This window comes from Pseudonaja textilis, chromosome 5 (assembly GCF_049901715.1).
Source record: "Pseudonaja textilis isolate UNSWEBS1 chromosome 5, rPseTex1.2, whole genome shotgun sequence".
Classification (NCBI taxonomy): domain Eukaryota; kingdom Metazoa; phylum Chordata; class Lepidosauria; order Squamata; family Elapidae; genus Pseudonaja; species Pseudonaja textilis.
Window position 1 is genome coordinate 69767745 of NC_141994.1, and position 18784 is coordinate 69786528.

Consider the following 18784-nt stretch of genomic DNA (forward strand, 5'->3'; position numbering starts at 1 on the left):
AAGGAAACGCAAAGTCACTCTGCCAAAAAACTACAGCTAGTCATTGACGTATGACCACAACTGAACCGAACATTTCTTTCGTTAAGTGAGACAGTGCTTAAGTGAATTTCACCCATCTTACGACCTTTCTGGCCACCGTTAAGTGATTCACTGCAGTTGTTACATAAATTGATAACATGGTTGCTAAGTGAATCTGGCTGCCCATTGACTCTGCTTTGTCAGAAGGTCGGCGAAGGGATTCACATGACGCCAGGACACTACAACCCAGGGGTGGGATGCAAATATTTTTACTACCGGTTCTGTGGGTGTGGCTAGGTAGGAGTAGCTATGGGGGCATGGGTTTGTGACTGGGTGAGCATGGCTTCTTGTTTTGCACAGCACACACACACACACACACACTCTCTCTCTCTCCATTTTTTGGCCTCCTGGGCCCAGAGGCAAAAAACAGAGTGCGGGAAGGCCACCCAGCACACCCCGTGCGCCCCTGTTTGCCTCCTAGACCTCAGGGAAGCCTTCTGGGTAAACAATAAGACAGTGAGGGAGATCCCAGCACAGCTGATCTTCAGAACAGCTGATCGTTGGGAGGGGGGGGGAAATAAATCCCGGTAGCTGTTTTTTTACTACCGGTTCGGCTGAACGGTAGCACTTTTCACTACCGATTCGCCCAAACCAGGCCAAACCGATAGAATACCACCACTGCTACAACAGTCATAAATACGAGTCAATTACCAAGCATTCAATTGTTGATCACGTGACCACAGGGATGCGGCAATGGTCATCAGCGGGAAAAATAATTATGTCGCTTTTTTCAATGCCGTTGATTGTTCAGGAGTATCAGTACATAGCAGTTTATTCTTCCATTTTTGATAATTATCTCTCTGGTTGACAGACTACAATAGGGGCTGGTCTCGGCCTCCCCTTCCTGGTAGAGTAGAAGAAGGAGTGGCATAACCTGGAGGCGGAGTGAAAAGGGGGAATCAGCCTAAAATCCTTACATAGTCACAAACGGACTAATTCCAAACCCCTTTGAATTTAATGGAGTCTTAGCTAACTCCAAGCAAGTGCTCACCATTAGTTGAGTAGATTCCTGTGCCCGGGCTTTAAGGAATAACTCAGATTAGTTTGGCCTTCACGTGTGGACCTGATCTTCCACACCTGACAGGTAGGTTCTAAACCAAGGTGTCATCAGATTCCATCCAAAACAAAACTCGATGTGACCTTGAAATGCCCTGTCCACCATGAGCATCCCAAGGATAAAAAAAAAAAAAAACAGACACATATGTTGAATTTAGTTATAGCAACATAATTCATCGCCTTCTACCTTACAGACCATATTTCCTTCCTTCTCTTCTGTAAACTATTTCTTACACTGCGTTTTGTTAGTTATACTTCTCACCTCTCTCCGTTTCTGACAGAAATAGAATATGTCTATTATATTTTTATATTAATATATTTCTATATTAATATTTCTTCTAGAATATCCCACTATTTTCTGTCCTCCCCTCCTCTTGGTTTCATTCACCCTTCCTTCGTATAACAATTTTGCAATTCAATCCTCATTTTTTTCCCCTATATAACCAGCTACCTCTTTTGTATTCAGCTCTCGTTCATTCAGCAGCCATTTATTCTCAATTCCCATCTCTTCCTATTTTTATTGCATGTGCTTCTAAGCTAAGACATTCCCACCATTCAAATTATTTTAACCCTTCTGAATTCTCACTCCTGTATAACAAAGTGGATAGAACTACATTTTCCTATTTTTTCCTGTACAGTGTTTGACTCTCCTAATATTTCTCAATTCATTTGCCCTCCTTTAAACAAACATTTTAGCCAGGAGATACAAATCCACCTAGTTGCTTTACATGCTTTGCCTTGTTTTTATAACTTGCAATTGTTTGTTTTGTTTTCCTGTTAAACACAAGCTCATTAATCCACAAACCTTTCGTTTTCAGACCCATGGTTGCATCATGCAACCTTTTTAATATTTGCTGCAAATATTGCAAAATTTGCGTTCTCAGCCAGCATTGCATCATTTCTGTTCAAAAGTACAGGTGCGTTCACATCCACAACTGACACACCTCTAGCATCATTATAAAATTCTTGAAAGAGTTATTCATTCAGGATGAATGAACGCATCACTGAACAAATAAGAGGGATGGTTTGGTGGAAATAAGGTGCTGGTTTAGAAACCAGGAGACGGTGAGTTCTAGTCCCATTTTATGCATGAAAGCCAACTGGGTGATTCTGGCCCAGTCCCTATCTCTCAGCCCAACACACCTCACAGGGTTGTTGTTGTTGTTGTGGGAAAAATAGGAGGAGGGATTATTAAATCTGTTGACCACCTTGAGTTCCTTATAAAATGATAAAGATGGGATTAAAATCTAATAAATAAATACAAATAAGGAGAATTGCATATTCTTTTCCTACTCCCTTCTCTGTTCTGAGCTAAAGATTCATTAAGCCCTCCGTTAATTCTCACAAATATTGCTAGCACCATAATTCACTGGTAAAATGGACAGCCATATAAAGGTGATGTGTACATTTCATTCAACAATTTCTTCCTTTTCAACACCACACTTGTAGAAAGCATTGCATAACTCAAGCCTATCTACTTTATCAAACGCTTTCTCTAGATCCACACAGATAATAAGCTTTCATACATATAAATGACCTGCAGAAATATCCTGTTTATACAACCCACCCAGCATGAATAACAGAACAGAATAGCAGAGTTGGAAGGGACCTTGGAGGTCTTCTAGTCCAGCCCCCTGCCTAGGCAGGAAACCCTACACCACTGCAGACAAATGGTTACCTAATCTCTTCTTAAAAACTTCCAGTGTTGGAGCATTTACAATTTCTGTTGTTTCACTGGTTAATTGTTCTCACCGTCAGAAACTTTCTCCTTAGTTCTAAGTTGCTTCTCTGCATTTCTCAAATTTGGTTCACTTGACCCCAACCTGTACCCTTTCAATCAGAACTTTTTCAAACACTTTGCCCCAAACACACTCAACAAACTAATCCCACTTCATTGTGGTTGCACTACCATTCTGTTTAGTAAATGAACAATTGCATTCTTCCAGTTGTCATACAGAAGTTCTTGCTGATTAGATTCCGTGTTTCTTTTTGCGTTCGGGGTGTTTTCATTGTCACTTTTTAGGATTTGGGTATATCCTCTTTCTTTCCATCCATGTTATTCCCTTTTTTGAGGAAATTTGGTCTCCATGGGAAGGAAATTCTGCTCTTCATTGTGGTTGTAAATGAATGATATAGTTGTACTAACTTCTTCACCATCCAATGTCTTAGATCATCCATGAATGCAGTCTTTAGACATACAATAAACAAGCTGCAAAGCCATTGCTAAGTGAGGCAGTTGTCATCTGAATTCTGCCCCAATATATAATCTTTTTTTGCCCCAATCAACAAGATGCAACAAATTAAGACTTCTGCATTAAACTTTGCAGTAAAATAGAGAGAGGAAAAAAAATAGGTTGTCTTGAAGGGCTCTCATTTCTGGCATAGTTTGAACAAGCACAACCAAACCCCAGATTTACTCCAACAGACTTAGATTGTTCTGTGTAAAGTAAATTCACTAATCTAGACACATTACAAGTAAATGACATTGGTATATTTTTGTAGCAAACTGATACACACAAGATTGCTGATAAGAAAGGGGAAGATAAATAAATCACTTAATTATCATCCTACTTTTGTACTTATACAAAAGTTCATTTAGTGCCCATTCAAAGTTACAGCAGCACTAGGAAAAAAGTGACTTATGACTCTTTTTCACACTTAAAGCCACTGCACCATCCCCGTGATCCCATGATCAAAATTGGGAGGCTTGGCAACTGACTCATATTTACGACTGTGTCGCGGGATTATTGTGTGCAAACTTCTGACAAGCAACCTCAATGGGGAAGCCAGATTCACTTCATAGCTTAACAGCTGCAGTGATTCACTTAACAACTGGAGCAAGAAAGGCCATAAAAGGAGGCAATATTCACCTAACAAATGTTTCACTTAGCAACTACAATTCTGGACTCGATTGTGGTCGTAAATCAAGGGCTACCTGTATTACTTTCAAACGGGTCCAGTAAGATGGAAAGGAAGTTGGAACCAGAAGTCAACGTGGGTAGGAATTTTGTTCTTTGACATCTTTGAGGTTGACTGTTCAAGTGAGCCACAAGAAATTACGTCAGCCTGTCTGAGCCACAATCCAAATTGTTCCTCTTTTCCCCTCTTGTCCAAATTGCAACAGAATGTGAAAAATGTGAAGAAACTCAGAAACCACCAAATACGAGTGTTTCCTAACCATAACCATGATGTCAACCCCATTCCATTTTCCATGTTGGTTTTCTAATGCCAGCTATCTACCTGTCGAAACTGGTTCCCTGAAATTTCAGGTAATAAATAAATAACAGATCATCAGAGTTGGAAGAGATCTTATAGGTCATCTAGTCCAACCCCCTGCCCAAATGGGAGACCCTACACCATTTCTGACAGGTGGCAGTCCAGTCTCCTCTTGAAAGTCTCAAGTGATGAAGCTCCCACAACTTCTGAGGGCAAGGTGTTCCATTGGTTGATTGTTCTTACTGTCAGAAAGTTTCTCCTTATTTCCAGGTTCAATCTCTCCTTGTTCAGTTTCCATCCATTATTCCTCGTCTGGCCTACAGGCACTTTAGAAAATAGCTTGACCCCTTCCTCCTCTCTGTGGCAGCCCCTCAAATAATGGAAGACCGCTATCCTGTTTCCCTTGGTCCTTCTCTTCCCTAGACTAGCCAGGCCCAATTCCTTTAACCGTTCATCATATGTTTTAGTCTCCAGTCCCCTCATCATCCTGGTTGCTCTGCTCTGCACTTTTTCTAGAGTCTCAACATCTTTTTTATAATGTGGTGAACAAAACTGGATGCAGGACTCTAGGTGTGGTCTTACTAAGGCTTTATAGAGTGGTCTTAGTACCTTTATAGAGTGGTATTAGTATCTCTATATTAGTACCTCTCAATTGCGGATTGGTTCGCTTGAAATAATTAAACAGAGGAGACTTAAAGTGGGCGGGGAGAGAGAAAACCAAGATTTGCAAACCACCACAACTTTTTGGAAAGGCTTTGCAAATAGGTTTGGCAGAGAATTGTATTTGCCCAATATTGGAACTCCTACAGATGAAAGCATCATTTTAAAAAAAAATCAGTCTGTGCGTAAATGGATAGGTTAACATTAATGATAAAGGATAAAGAGGACGCAGAATACTGTTTAATATGGGATTTGTTTTACAAATAGTTAGACAGCAGAGGTAGAAATTAGGAGTTGGAAGAATACTAGTATATAACAGTAAATCTTGTTATTATTGTTGATATTATATATAGGTAAACTGACCCAGACCAATACACTGTTTATTAAGTACTCCTGTATGTTAAAGAAAAATATACAAATAAAATTTAGAAAGGAGGGGAAGACTTCTTTGAGGATAAGTCACCTTTGCTCCAATAGAGCCCTGGCAATGCAAAAAGTTAAGAACTTTGAATGGTCTTCCTGTCAAAGTTGAGGAAACTTTAACAAGGTCTTAGTTTGGCCCATACCATTCCCAACGAATGGAGGTCACAAATGCTGAGGTGGACCTCCATGGGCATCTTAAGAATAACAGACTTAGGAGAGAGAAAAGAGAAGAGAAGAAAGGAGTAGAGAGGAAAGGAGAGGAAAGAGAGAAGAGGGGAGAAGAGAAAGTAGAGGAGAGGAGAGAAGAGGAGGGGAGACGAGGGGAAGGGGGGGAAGGGAGGGGAGGGGAGAGGACAGGAGGGGAGAGGACAGGAGAATAGAGTTGGAAGGTCTTCTAATCCAATCTCCTGTCCAAGCAGGAAACCTTATACCATTTTAGACAAGTGGTTGTCCAATCTCTTCTTCAAAATCTCCAGTGATGGAGCTTCCAACTTCTGGAAGCAAGCTGTTTCACTGAATAATTGTTCTAACAGACAGGAAATTTGTCCTTTAGTTCTAGGTTAGTTGTCTCTCTTGAAGAGGTGTCTCTTTTAGAGGTGGGGAGGGGGATGAGTAGATTCCAGGCTTACAAAATGGATTATTTTCTTAGCCACCCTGTGATGTTACAATCCAGGGTGCAAAAGGGGGCACATTTAGGGTAAAAGAACAGGACATTCTGAGCACAGAACGAGGAAGTTTGCTTGCAATCGTAGAATTGTGTTCAATGTAATTGCCACTTTAAAAATCTACCCCTGGTTTTCCACCCACAAACCTCTTTGATTCGGCTGCCTAAAGGTATTTCCCCCTAAGTCAAAAATATGAGCAGCCAGTGTACCAAAATTAATCATCTGAACTTCTACCAGTCAGCAAGGCAAGGTTGGTTGGCCAATATTTGCAAAAGCCAACATGTCTTCTTCAGAAGATCTTGCCACAAGCATCGGGGGAAAAAGAAATGTTAAGAGACAGAAGCAGCAGTTTAGATCTCCCTAGCCTGTTCCTCTAGGCCAGCGGTCTCCAAATTCGGCAACGGGGAGACTTCAACTCCCAGAATTCTTCATCCAGCCAGCAATAATAGAATGCAGAACCCCACCGATTGCTGTTGCCTGGCTCATATTTAAGGCTAACTCGTCCTGGGAATTGACTCTGTTTGGCTTATCACAAATCAAACTGCAGTTCACACACCACACACCGCAGCAGCTGTGTTAAAAACTCAGCAACTGGATTCCCATGAACATCTCAAGCCCAGTTTTAACCAAGTTTGGGTTTTTTTGCTACTCGGAAGGTTGTGCAAACCAACCCCATTTTGCTAGTTTACGATACCGGCTTCTCTGAGAACGCCGAACATTATTATTCACTATTATATTAGGTTTGCAAGGCTGCCAGACTCCTAAATTGAGTAGCTTGCGAAAGAAAGAAAGAAAGAAAGAAAGAAAGAAAGAAAGAAAGAAAGAAAGAAAGAAAGAAAGAAAGAAAGAAAGAAAGAAAGAAAGAAGGGGTGTATAAAATGGTTAATTTAGCAATATGGTGTATGAAATCCAAATATTGTGTGAATTCAATCATGGTGGTTTGCAAACCACCATCTGGGTAATTTTGTGTGATGCATAAAGCAAGTTCCTATTGTGGGTTAACTGTACCATGGTGAGAACAAGCCAGAATTCGAGCTAATGTGGAAATCAAAATGTTCCTAGGCCTTTTGGAAGGACACCTACAGTGATGCCCACTTCTCCAAGTATGGATGTAACCCAAAACTTTACCCAGGCTTGCAAAAGGAAACTCCCTTCCAACGTTTGAGGGACCTAGCAACTGTCCATCAAACCACCTCCTCAAACATGGGTGTAAGAAGATGACCCAAGACTACCTCCAAGCTCTCAACAGAAGAACCCCTTCCAACGTTTGAGGGACCTAGCAGCTGTCCATCAAACACCTTCTCAAACAACAAGTGTCTAAGTAGATGAATTAGGACTATATGTAAGTAGATGAATTAGGACTATACCCAGGCTCTCCACATCTGTAGATCTAGCAACTGTCCATCAAACCCCTTCTCTGAAAATACAACCTACCCTGAAAGTAAGCCCTAGCTTGATTTTTTACATATACGCTCAATATAAGCCCTATCCCCCAAATAAGCCCTAATTAAGATCTCAACCCCTCCAGAGTGCACAGGTAAAAATTAAGCTAGGGTGGGAATGGGGGGGTGGAGCTGCCCTACTCCTTACCTTTGGACAGTTGTAGCCAGGCCTCACACACTCTGACACCTGCCTTGCCGGCCTATTTCTTCTGCAACCCACAAGGCCGGCAAGGCTTTCCTGGAGGTCTCTGTAGCTGATAAGAAAGCTCTGGATCGATCCAGAGCTCTGTTGTCAGCTGCAAAGGCCTTCAGGAAAGCCTTGACGGCCACGGAAGAAGTTCCTGAAGACCTCTGGCAGCAAAAAGGAGGCTGGGGGTGACACACGCAAGTAAGACTAGTCAGTGGATGACATCCCCCAAAATAAGACCTGGTGCTATTTGGAGGGGGGGGAACACTGGCTCTTATTTTTGGGAAAACACAAGATAAGTAGATGAATTAGGACTATACCCAAGCTCTCCACATCTGTAGACCTAGCACCTGTCCATTCAACACTTTCCCAAACATGTGTTGAAGTAGATGAATCAAGACTATCTCCAAACTCCCAACAGGAATGTCCCTTCCAACATCTGTGGACTTAACAACTATCCATCAAACCAACCTGGGACATTTTTGCAGCCCCAAATCAGGAATCAGCCACGTACATCTGCGCAGTTCCTCACTAGGAAGCTGAATTCTGGACAGCTGGATCCCATGCCAAGATGCCAACATCTGCTACCCTTAAGATCACAGGCCAATTTTGAGGGATACTCAATCCTCGGAGCTCAGGGCTGTCACTAAACAGGCAGCATTTGGTGCCAGAGGCTGCAGCCTCACACCTAAGGATAGGACCGGTCCAGTTGTCTATCCTTCCTCAACGTATGACCATAAGTGATCCCGACATTTCTGTCGTTCAGTAAGACATTAGCTAAGTGACTTTCTCCCCACTCTACGACCTCTCTTGCCACGTGGTTAAATGGATCCCTGCATTGATTGGTGAGTAGGCTTTGCTTGTCGGTAAGGGACCATGTGAATTGGGGACACAGCAACAGTCACAAATATTTACCCAGCTGTATTTTGAACCTGTCGTGGCCCACCAGCGGCCAGCAGAGCTGGCAGCAGATTCAGACAGTGAGGAGGTTGGGGGTGAGCATGGGCCAGTCCTGGAGTCTGGGGAAGGCTCTGACGAGGGCTCTGCATCAGAAGTAGAGATGGGGCCTGGGCTGTCTGACAGTTATCAGCTGCCTTTGGAATCAGAGATCAGTGGGGAAGAAGAACAGCTGGAGCCTGTTCCCAATGTGTACATGTGCAGAGCTGCCAGAAGAAGGGAACAGTTAAGGAACAAGGGTCAACCTGGGAGTAAAGCCACAGGTGGATGGTGAATGGCCCCTCCCATAGGGAATAAAAGAGGAGCAAAGGGGGAGTGGGGGTTTTGCAGGAGACAATTCATTCATTTGGGTGAAGATCTGTTTCTGCATTCTTGCCAAGTATTGTCTGCCACAGTGTGACATCTGAAAGATATCAGCCTGGCAACTCTCCAAGCCTGATAAAGGTCAGTAATTGTGGAATCTCTTGGAAAGACTGTCGGCCGGGACTTTGCTGGAGAGGAATTCACCGTAAAGTAAATAAAAAGGAGTTTATTGGGACGAGGAGTCAGCTTCATGCTGGTGGGGAAGCCTAGGTCAGAACAGAACCCGTGACCCTGGGGAAGCTGCAAAAAAAAAGAGTCATAACTCTGAAAAACGGTCATAAGTCACCTTCTTGAGCGCCCTGGCAACTTTGAGCGATCCTTAAATGGGCTGTTGTAAGTCAGGGACCCCCTGCAGTCACCATCCCCAGATAAACCAGTTGGCGGATGGAAGTTGAGTCTTCTTTTCCTCTCCTCCCTCCCCTTTTTTAAATTTCTCTCTCTCTCTCTCTCTCTCTCTCTCTCTTTTACTTTTTCCTCTCTCCTCAACTTGCCTGTACAGAAAGAGACTGCTCTAGGTTTACTCTGTATGTATGTGTGTGTGTGTGTGTGTTTGTCACCGTTAACCACATCCTGACTCTATTAAAGTCCCTGGCATTGAACAAACAATGTAACTGTCGCGTGCAGCAGCCTGACAATAATTGGATTAAGTAAAACGGATTGGAGAACTAAAAGAAGGAGAAAGAGACGAACGGTGCCCGGCTCAGACAGCGGATGTCTTCCGCATCACACCCTGGAAAAACCCTGAAAATTGATCTAGTGGGGGGTTAGGGGAGGAGCCCCTCTTTCTCCTCGCAGTAGGGAGACCAGAGGAGAAGAGGAAGTGGAGGAAGGGGGAAGCAAAAACACAGGAAAAATAAAATTATTTTCCCAAAACGGAAGTCAGGGTTTTGGCGCTTCTCGGCAAAGAGAAAACAGGCTAAAGACATTAGCCATCTTGAAGGGGGAAGCCCTCATCAAACCAAGTTTGACTGCTTGGGTGCCTTTGGTGGGGCTGCTGGGTCTGGCAGGGGAAGCCTTAGACGCCCCCCCCCGGTTGTGTGTATACACACAAACACACACACACACAAACGCACACAAAAAATACAACCTGTGGGTGGCTGGAGTTCAGAAGCCGCAGCTGCCATGGCGGCTTGGAATGTATTGGCCGCTCTCCATAGTTTCAAAACAACCCTGATCATAGTCCTTGACATACCACGGTTTCATTTAGCGACCGTTACCGCGGAACGGCAACGGGGAGCAAAAAAAAAAAGGTGACCTAGCCCTGTGCCTCGCACTTACGACCGTTGCTGCAGCCTCCCCCGGGGGAAATCACGTGATTCAAAATTGGGACACTCGGCGGCTGACTCGTATTTATGACGGTGGTGTGATCCCCATTGGGCGAGCTTCCGACGAGCAAGTCGTCGAGGGAAGGAGCCCGATTCACTTAACGGCCATGTTACTCACTTAAGCACCCCAGTGATGCGTCGAACGACGGTGCCAAGGAAAAGGTCATGCCGCCAAACGGCGTTAACGAATGCCTCATTTAGCCAATAGAAATGTGGGGGTCGTAATTCGAGGACTACCTGCGTGGCAAATTGAGTCTTGGCAGAGTTAGCCAAATCTTTCTCTGAGGAACAGTGCTAATTCTCAGCTAAGAGGCCTCCATGCAGATTGTTCTACACCGGGGAGGGAGGGAGGGTTATTTACTTAAAGCAATTTATTTACTTAAAAGCCATGCCTTCCCCCCCCCCCAAAAAAATTTTTGTTAGAAATACTTCCTCGTACAGCAGACTCACTTTGGGTCACTGCCTTTGTGAAATATCCTCATGCAAATCGCAAAATATTTGGGAGAGCAGCCCAGATCAGCCAGTCTAAACAAAGTTCCCTTTTTCTGTTTAATGTCTCCCTGACTCATTCATTCACTCACTCACTCACTAACTCTCTCTCTCTGAGCGTCTCTCCCTCCTGATCTCTCCTTCCCTCCCTCTCTCTCTATCTCTGCTTCTCCCTCTCTCCCACCCTCCTTCGTTCCTTCGCTCTCTCCCCCTCCTTCCCTCTTTCCCTCCCTCCTTCTCCCTCTCTCCCTTTCCTTCCCTTCCCTTCCTTTCTCCCCTCCTTTCCTCCTTCCATCTCTCCCTCTCTGCCTTCCTCCCCTTTCCCCCTCCCTCCTTCTCTCTCCTTCTTTCTCTCACTCTCTATCTCTGCCTCTCCCTCTCTCCCACCCTCCTTCGTTCCTTCGCTCTCTCCCCTCCTCCCTCTTTCCCTCCCTCCTTCCCTCTTTCCCTCCCTCCTTCTCCCTCTCTCCCTTTCCTTCCCTTCCTTTCTCCCCTCCTTTCCTCCTTCCATCTCTCCCTCTCTGCCTTCCTCCCCTTTCCCCCTCCCTCCTCTTCTCTCTCTCCTTCTCTCTTTCTCTCACTCTCTCTCGTTCCATCTTTCTCTCTGGCTCCCTCTCTCTCTCGCTATCTCTTGCTCCATCCCTTTATTTCTCTATCTCGTGCCATATCTCTCTCTCTCTCTCTCTCCTTTTCTCTCCCTCCTTCTCCCTCTATCTCTCTCCCTCCCCCTCCTCTCTCTGTCTCTGTCTGTCTGTCTCTGTCTCTCTGTCTCTCTCTCTCTCTCTCTCATACAGGGAGACACCGAACCTTGAAAAGGCCAGGTTAAAAACGAACTGGTCCCAGGGAATGTGAGAAAGAATTGAGGGAAGTGAAGGAAAGACCATTCTCTCTCCATTTTCCCTCTTTGCTGAGGGAAGTTACTGAACCAATAAACAAAATTTCCGGAACACATTCGGGTTTTTGTGGTTCTCCCTCCGCCATGACACCACCCTTTCGCACGCAAAGGCATCCGTACACCCCTGGAATCTACTCTCCAGAAACAGGTGACTTAGCAGCAGGTTGGGGCTGGTGGGGTGTGTGTGGGGGAGGGATAAACTTAGCAAACAGGCTGGGAACAGAGCATGCAAGAGAAGACGAGGCGGAAGTCGGTTCATGATGGAATCCACTTTCGTTTTTATAAGGGACTCTTATCATCTTCGGGATTAAAACAAGAAGGAGAAGGAACAGAAAAGAACAGAGAAAGAAGAAAGGATGAGGATGTGGATTTAAATATGAGCCATGCCAAATTGTGGTTATAACATTAACACTGTGGATAGGCAGATAAAGAGGTAGGAGAGAGAGAGAGAGAGAGAGAGAAATACAATAGCTAGATGATTGTTAGACAGCTAGAGGTAGAAATGGAGGGAGGGAAGGAGGGAGGGAGAGAGAAAAGAGAGAGAGAGAGAGGAATCGGAAGGGAGGGAGGGAGAGAGAGAGAAAAAAGAGAAAAGAACAAATAATTAGTGGAACGAGAGAGAGAAATACAACAGCTAGATTGTTAGACAGCTAGAGATGGAGGGAGGGAAGGAGGGAGAGTGAGAGAAAAGAGAGAGGGGGGAAGAGGAAGGGAGGGAGGGAGAAAGAGAGAGAGAAAGAGAAAAAGAACAATTAATCGGTGGAACAAGAGAGAGAGAGATACAACAGCTAGATGATTGTTAGACAGCTAGAGGGAGAGATGGAGGGAGGGAGGGAGGGAAAGTGCGGGGAAAGAGAGAGAGAGAGAGAGAGAGAGAGAGAAAGGAAGGAAGGAAAGAAGGACAAAGTGAGAGAGAGAAAGAGAACTCCGCAAGTGGATTTCCATATAAACTATGGTTTATGGACAGTCTAATTGCTACAGTTCCTAGAAAACCCTGAAGTCTAAAACTAACCATATAATCACAACAAACAAGGCTAAAACTCCAGTTGGCTACTTTCAGCTGGTTGCAAATAGATGGAGAGAAAGGTGCCTCCTCAATCACCTCCTAAAACTCCAAAAAAAAAAAAAAAACACCCCAAACAAACCATCTTGGCCTGCCTCTTGTGGCCTGGCACTCACGAACCTCTAGCAGACAACGTCACAACAGAGATGCAAGCCGGATACACCGACTTGCCTAGGAGGAGAACACTTTCCAAAGCAGAGTAAAGAACAGACAACTCTAGGGGGCTTCTGTGGGGGAAAAAAAATCTTGTTTGCGTTGTTGAATAGTCATATCGTGACTTTACTTGGATAAATGGCCTTTAATTGGATAAATGCGACCTTCTGGCAAGCAAAGTCGATGTGAGGAAGCCAGATTTAATTAACAACCGTATTGCTAACTTAATAATTGCAGTGATTCACTTAACAACGGCGGCAAGAAAGGTCGTAAAATGGGGCAAACCTCATTTCACAACTGCCTTGCTTAGCCACACAATTTGGAGGGGAGGGGGCTCAATTATGGGCATAAATTGAGGACTACCTGTGTGAAACACTTATTTTACCTTGTGAATGAACTTATTTTGAACTTGTAACCTAATCTATGACTTTTTGAGATTTTGTTTACATCCTATGAAATTGATCACAGCCCTTTGTTTTATGTATATCCTATCACTGTTTCTCTTTTCCATACATTTTTCGTGCTGCTATTCATGTATTTCCTACCAAGCGCTAAATAAATGAACATATTTTTATTTCTATGTGAGGCAAAATACACGTCTTTTGCTGCCTACTTAACAAAAAAGAAGAGTGTGACAATATTACATGGATGTGGCATTTGCATATTAACTTCTTCACATGGCCCATCGATTCTGAATTTGTTTCCTTCCATCTCCCGTTCATTTCAAGGCTACCCAGGCCTGAAGGAGGTGATTAAACTTAAATCTGATTTAACTTTCTGTCCCCATCTCCCATGAGGCAAAATTAAAGGGGAACTTTGCTGTAGTGAGTAAGGTGATGGCCTAGAAACCAGGAGACGGTGAGTTCTAGTCCTGCCTTAGTCATGTAAGCTGGTTTTTGGGCCAATTACCTGGAGATTGTGAGTTCTAGTTCCATGTTAGGTATGAAAACTGGCTGGGTGAGTTTGGGCCAATCCCCAGGAGATGGTGAGTTCTAGTTCCCCCACTTAGACATGAAAGTCAGCTGGGTGATTTGGGGGCCAATCACCAGGAGACGGTGAGTTCTAGTCCTGCCTATGGCAATGAAAACTGGCTGGGTGACTTTAGACCAATCATCAGGAGAAAGTGAGTTCTAGTCCCGCCTTAGGCATGAAAGCCAGCCAGGTGAGTTTGGGGCCAATCACCAGGTGACAGTGAGTTCTAGTCCAGCCTTAGACCGGAAACCCGGCTGGGTGACTTTGATTCTGAATACAAGACTCTAGTCTAACCCTATCTAGACCCCATACTAAATTGTCTTAGACAAAACCCCTTTATTCAATATTTTTGCTTGGCTTTGGCTACATTGGGATTAGAGAACCATCAGCAAAGGGTTTTATTTCTCTATTATAAGAGCACCTAGACAGAAATTGAGTCTCCTCGCGTGCTGAATCTTATTCTGTTTTCCAAGTCTTTTTCAGAGGAATCCTATTTCCTGCAAGGCAAAGAATAGAAATAGCTCCAAATCACAAATTATACCCTCATGTCGGTTGCCTTTCAACATTCTGGTATAGGCAGGAGAGTTATCAAATCATCAGGGGAAATACTATTATATTTTGTTTCATTTTTTAATTTAAAGACCACCCAACTTCCCAGCTACGGGGCGGTTTCCAATTTAAAAAAATTAAAAACTTTTAAAAATAGACCTTTTTTTTCATAAAATAACATTTGCAACAAGAAAAAAAAAATTAAAAAGAGACAGTCATATATCAAAAGAAAAGTATACATTTGACTGGGAGACAGAATCAAAACCCCAAAAAGACTTAACCGCCATCATAGCCCACAAGAACAACCAAAACTTAACAATTTTCAACACACACACATACACACACATCTTTCTTTCTTCAGGAAATATTCTGGAGGAGCCATTACACTGATGACCACAAGTGAGATTGCAAATTCTGTCACTAAGCAATTCAGTCATTAAGTGAGACACACTCAATTCTATGCTACAGTCGTTAAGCAGATCAAGCAGTCGTTCCACTAACCCAACTTCCCCCATTGACTTTGCTTGTTGCAAACTGGCTGGCAAGTTTGCAAATGGCCATCGTGTGACCCCACAGCCATCCTCAATGCGAGATGGTTACCAAGCCCCCCACAATTGCAGTCATGCACCCATGGGGATGCTACAACAGTTGTAAGTGCGAGGACCGGTCATAAGTCACTTTTTTTTCAGCACCATCATAACTTCAAACGGTCACTAAATGAACAGTCATAAGGTCAAGGCCCACCCTCCTGGGTCCTGCAAGGTGATAGCAAGCCCCATGACCTCACTGAATGGGTGGAAACCTATGGAGGCATTTCCTCAAAAAAGAGTTGATTTGCTTTTTTCCAGCCAGGTTGCGAAAGCAGTGGCTTCTAGAACTCCCAGTTCTCACACGGCAAGTAAGGGTGCTCATTCGGCATCCAAGAAGGCCAAGTGACATCATCTTCCTCATTGTGCAAATGACACAACTAAGGCAGATGAGGTAATCGATGCCAGGGTGTCACAATGCACGCAACATTGCTGCCTGAAAGCCACTTCGGATTGGTGATTAAGGCACCAGGCTAGAAACCAGGAGACTGGGAGTTCTAGTCCCACCTTAGCCATGAAAACCGGCTGGGTGACTTTGAGCCAATCACCAAGAGACTCAGTTCTAGTCCCCCCTTAGTCATGAAAGCTGACTGGGTAACCCTGGACCAATCACCAGGAGACTGGGAGTTCTAGTCCCACCTTAGCCATGAAAACTGGCTGGGTGACTTTGGGCCAATCACCAAGAGACTCAGTTCTAATCCCGCCTTAGTCATGAAAGCTAGCTGGGTGACCCTGAACCAATCACCAGAAGACGGTGAGTTCTAGTCCCACCTCAGCCATGAAAGATGGCTGGGTTATTTTGGGCCAATGACCAAAAGATCCTGAGTTCTAGTCCCACCTCAGGAACAAAAGTTGGCTGGGTGACTTTGGGCCAGTCATTCACTCTCAGCTCAACCAACCTCACAGGGTTGTTGTGAGGAAAATAGAGGAGGAAAGAGTATTATGTTCACCACTTGGAGTTATTTGTAAAAAGAATAAAAGATGGGATACAAACAAGAAAACAAACAAATACATATTGTATCAGACTTCAGAAACGTGTCATAACATGGGCCAGCTTCACATATTGATTTAAATCACAGTTTGATTAACGCTGGTTTCTTCAACAAGACTGAGGACTCAGCCCTAAGTCATGGCTGACAAATCGAGAAGGTCAAATAGGCACCCCAGAATCGTTGTTCCCCAGAACAAACTTCCTGTTTGTCTAAATCCCAAGTGGCAAGCAGATTCTGAGACACTTACCCCGTTTCCCTGAAAATAAGACCCAACTGGAAAATAAGCCCTAGCATGATTTTCAGGAGGCTTGTAATATAAGCCCTACTCCAAAAATAAGCCCCCGTTAAGATTGTCAGCCAGGCGGATGCATTTGGACCATTTCTGTATTTCTCCAAAAATAAGACCTAACCAGAAAATAATGTGTCTGTTTTGAGCAAAAATTAATATAAACCCTGGTCTTATTTTCAGGGAAACATGGTATTTGACCTCCTCTCTGACCGTTCAGTGGGTCTGATCTTTTTTACAACAGCTCCCCAGCCTCAAAATATGAAAACACCACTCCCAACATGTTGATAACATCTGCTCTTCTTTTGAAGCACCATCCAAACTTCTTCCCCATCTGCCCACCCAACCGCTCCTCCAAACCAGGAAGGAATCAAGAAGGACCCTACCTGTGCTGGAACGAGCCTTGGGTCTGGATTTGCACCCAAATCCAGTTGGTGATCCCCCAAGGAGACTGCTTGGAGGGAAAAGTCCAGAGCCGTATTCAGGAACGTAGGAAGGATAAGTGGTGATCGGATGATGACCGGAAGAAGACGCTCCTAAGGACGCCATGTTGCTCCGGGAATGAGACGATTCCAGCTTCATCGTTTCGGCCAGAGACACCTGATATTTAATGCACTCCTTCTCCTCTTGACGGCTGGACCCCGTGGAACCCGGGGTGGAGATGGAAGGATCTGGGGAGACATCTTTAGGAGGGGTGGGTGGGAAAGTGAAGAGGTGAGGACTGGAGTGGCCGGCCGACAGCGTGGAGGTAGAAGCTGGAGGGTAGACCGAAAGAGGCCCCGGCGAGCTGTGATGGATGGGAGCTTTGGAGAAAGGACTCAGGTTCCATGGAGCAGCACCATGGTGGCTTCCCAAAGCTTTGCTCCCATCCAGCCAAGGGAGAGAACCGTGTAGCAACGGTGGGCGACACACCTGGCTACCTGCCGGGACAGAAAAGGACAAAGGAGGGCCTCTGTTAGGTGGGCTTCTCTTGAAACTGACTTTAAGATCAGGTGAAGAACCCATCAAACATCCCAACGAGGCCACCCAACACAGGTACAACGTACGACCGCAACGGGGCCCCAAACTACCATCATTAAGCAAGATGGCTGCGAAGTTAAATTTCCCTCACTTTATGACCTTTCTTGCCACGGTTGTTAAGTGAATCACTGCAGTTGCTAAATTAGTAACAGAGTTGTTAAGGGACTCGAGCTTGGGTGTGTGTGTGTGTTGTGTGTGTATATAATTGTTGTCATTCCATTTCTTTCCCTTTACAACTGTTTTTGTTGTAAAGGGGAGGAAATGGAACATTATACACACACACACATATTTATATGATATATATAAAATACACAAAGGTATACCCACACACATATGTATATATAATATGTGTGTGTGTATATAACTGTTGTTCCATTTCCTCCTCTTTACAATTGTTTTTGTATATATGTGTTTGTGTGTATGTGTGTGTTTGTGACTATCAAATATATATATACACATGTACAGTATATACGTGTGTGTGTGTGTATTATATTAAATATCTATTGCATTGCTGTTGCTCCATTTCCTCTCCAGTACCAACCATTCTCATACCACAGGCAGTTTCAAATGGTCAGTGGGCTTTCCGCCATTTCCTCTGTGATGACACAAGAGCATCCAAAGAAGGAAATGGGGCCCGGCCTCTTTCAAAACCTGAGGAAATTAAACCAAGCACCTTGAGAGACCACCTGGGCCCTGTCTAAATTTTTTGTCAATGAGCAAACATTCCCCTCTCAAGCCAGCAAATGCCTATTTCAACAGGCCACACACACACACCCCAAAAGAAAGAAAAGTAGGCCAAATCTTCTCTTCAAACCAAGCTTGCGGGTGGGCAGTCCTTGCCTTACAACCACAAAGGGAGCCCAACATTTCTGCTGTCGAGCGAGACATTTGCGAAGGCAGCTTTGTCCCCATTTTACCAACTCTTCTTGCCACTGTCGTTCGGCGAATCCCCACGGTTCATAAGTTAGTAACCTGGGAGTTGAGCGAAGCTGCCTTCCTTCCCCGTTGATGTAGCTTGCCAGACGGTCGTAAAAAGAGGATCGCATGACCCCAGGGGACCTTGCAACCGTCGTAAATATGTGTCTGTTGCCTAGCGTCTGAATTTGGATCACATGGCCATGGCAGGGTGTGTGTGTGTGTGTGTGTGTGTGTGTGTGTGTGCACGCTGCAATGGTCATAAGTGTGAAAAAGTCACTTTTTTTCAGTGTCACTAAATGAACTGTGGTAAGTCGAGGACTGCCTGCCCTCAGGGCTTGCCCTATATCAGTGGGAGTGTTTTTGGATACCAACTCCTTGCTTTTTATTGCTTCATACAAAATAATAAAATAACCCCTTAATTGGGGCAAGAATGGCAGGGCAAGCTACCTAAATGTAGATCAGCAGAGAGTGAACTGCATGTCCTTCCA

At 44.4% G+C, this 18784-nt stretch overlaps 1 protein-coding gene across 3 annotated transcripts in view; it reads right to left on the bottom strand.

The window, feature by feature from the left end:
- GATA3 (GATA binding protein 3) overlaps positions 1 to 18784 on the bottom strand; it is a 69536-nt gene that overhangs the window by 40348 nt on the left and 10404 nt on the right. For 2 of the 3 annotated variants that reach the window (XM_087935312.1, XM_087935313.1), the window contains exon 3: positions 16745 to 17278. The exons of the other annotated variant lie outside the window; for it this stretch is intronic. In XM_087935312.1, coding sequence (XP_087791438.1) covers positions 16745 to 17278 — 534 coding nt within the window. The remainder of the gene's footprint in view (positions 1 to 16744; positions 17279 to 18784) is intronic. 3 annotated transcript variants of the gene reach the window in all.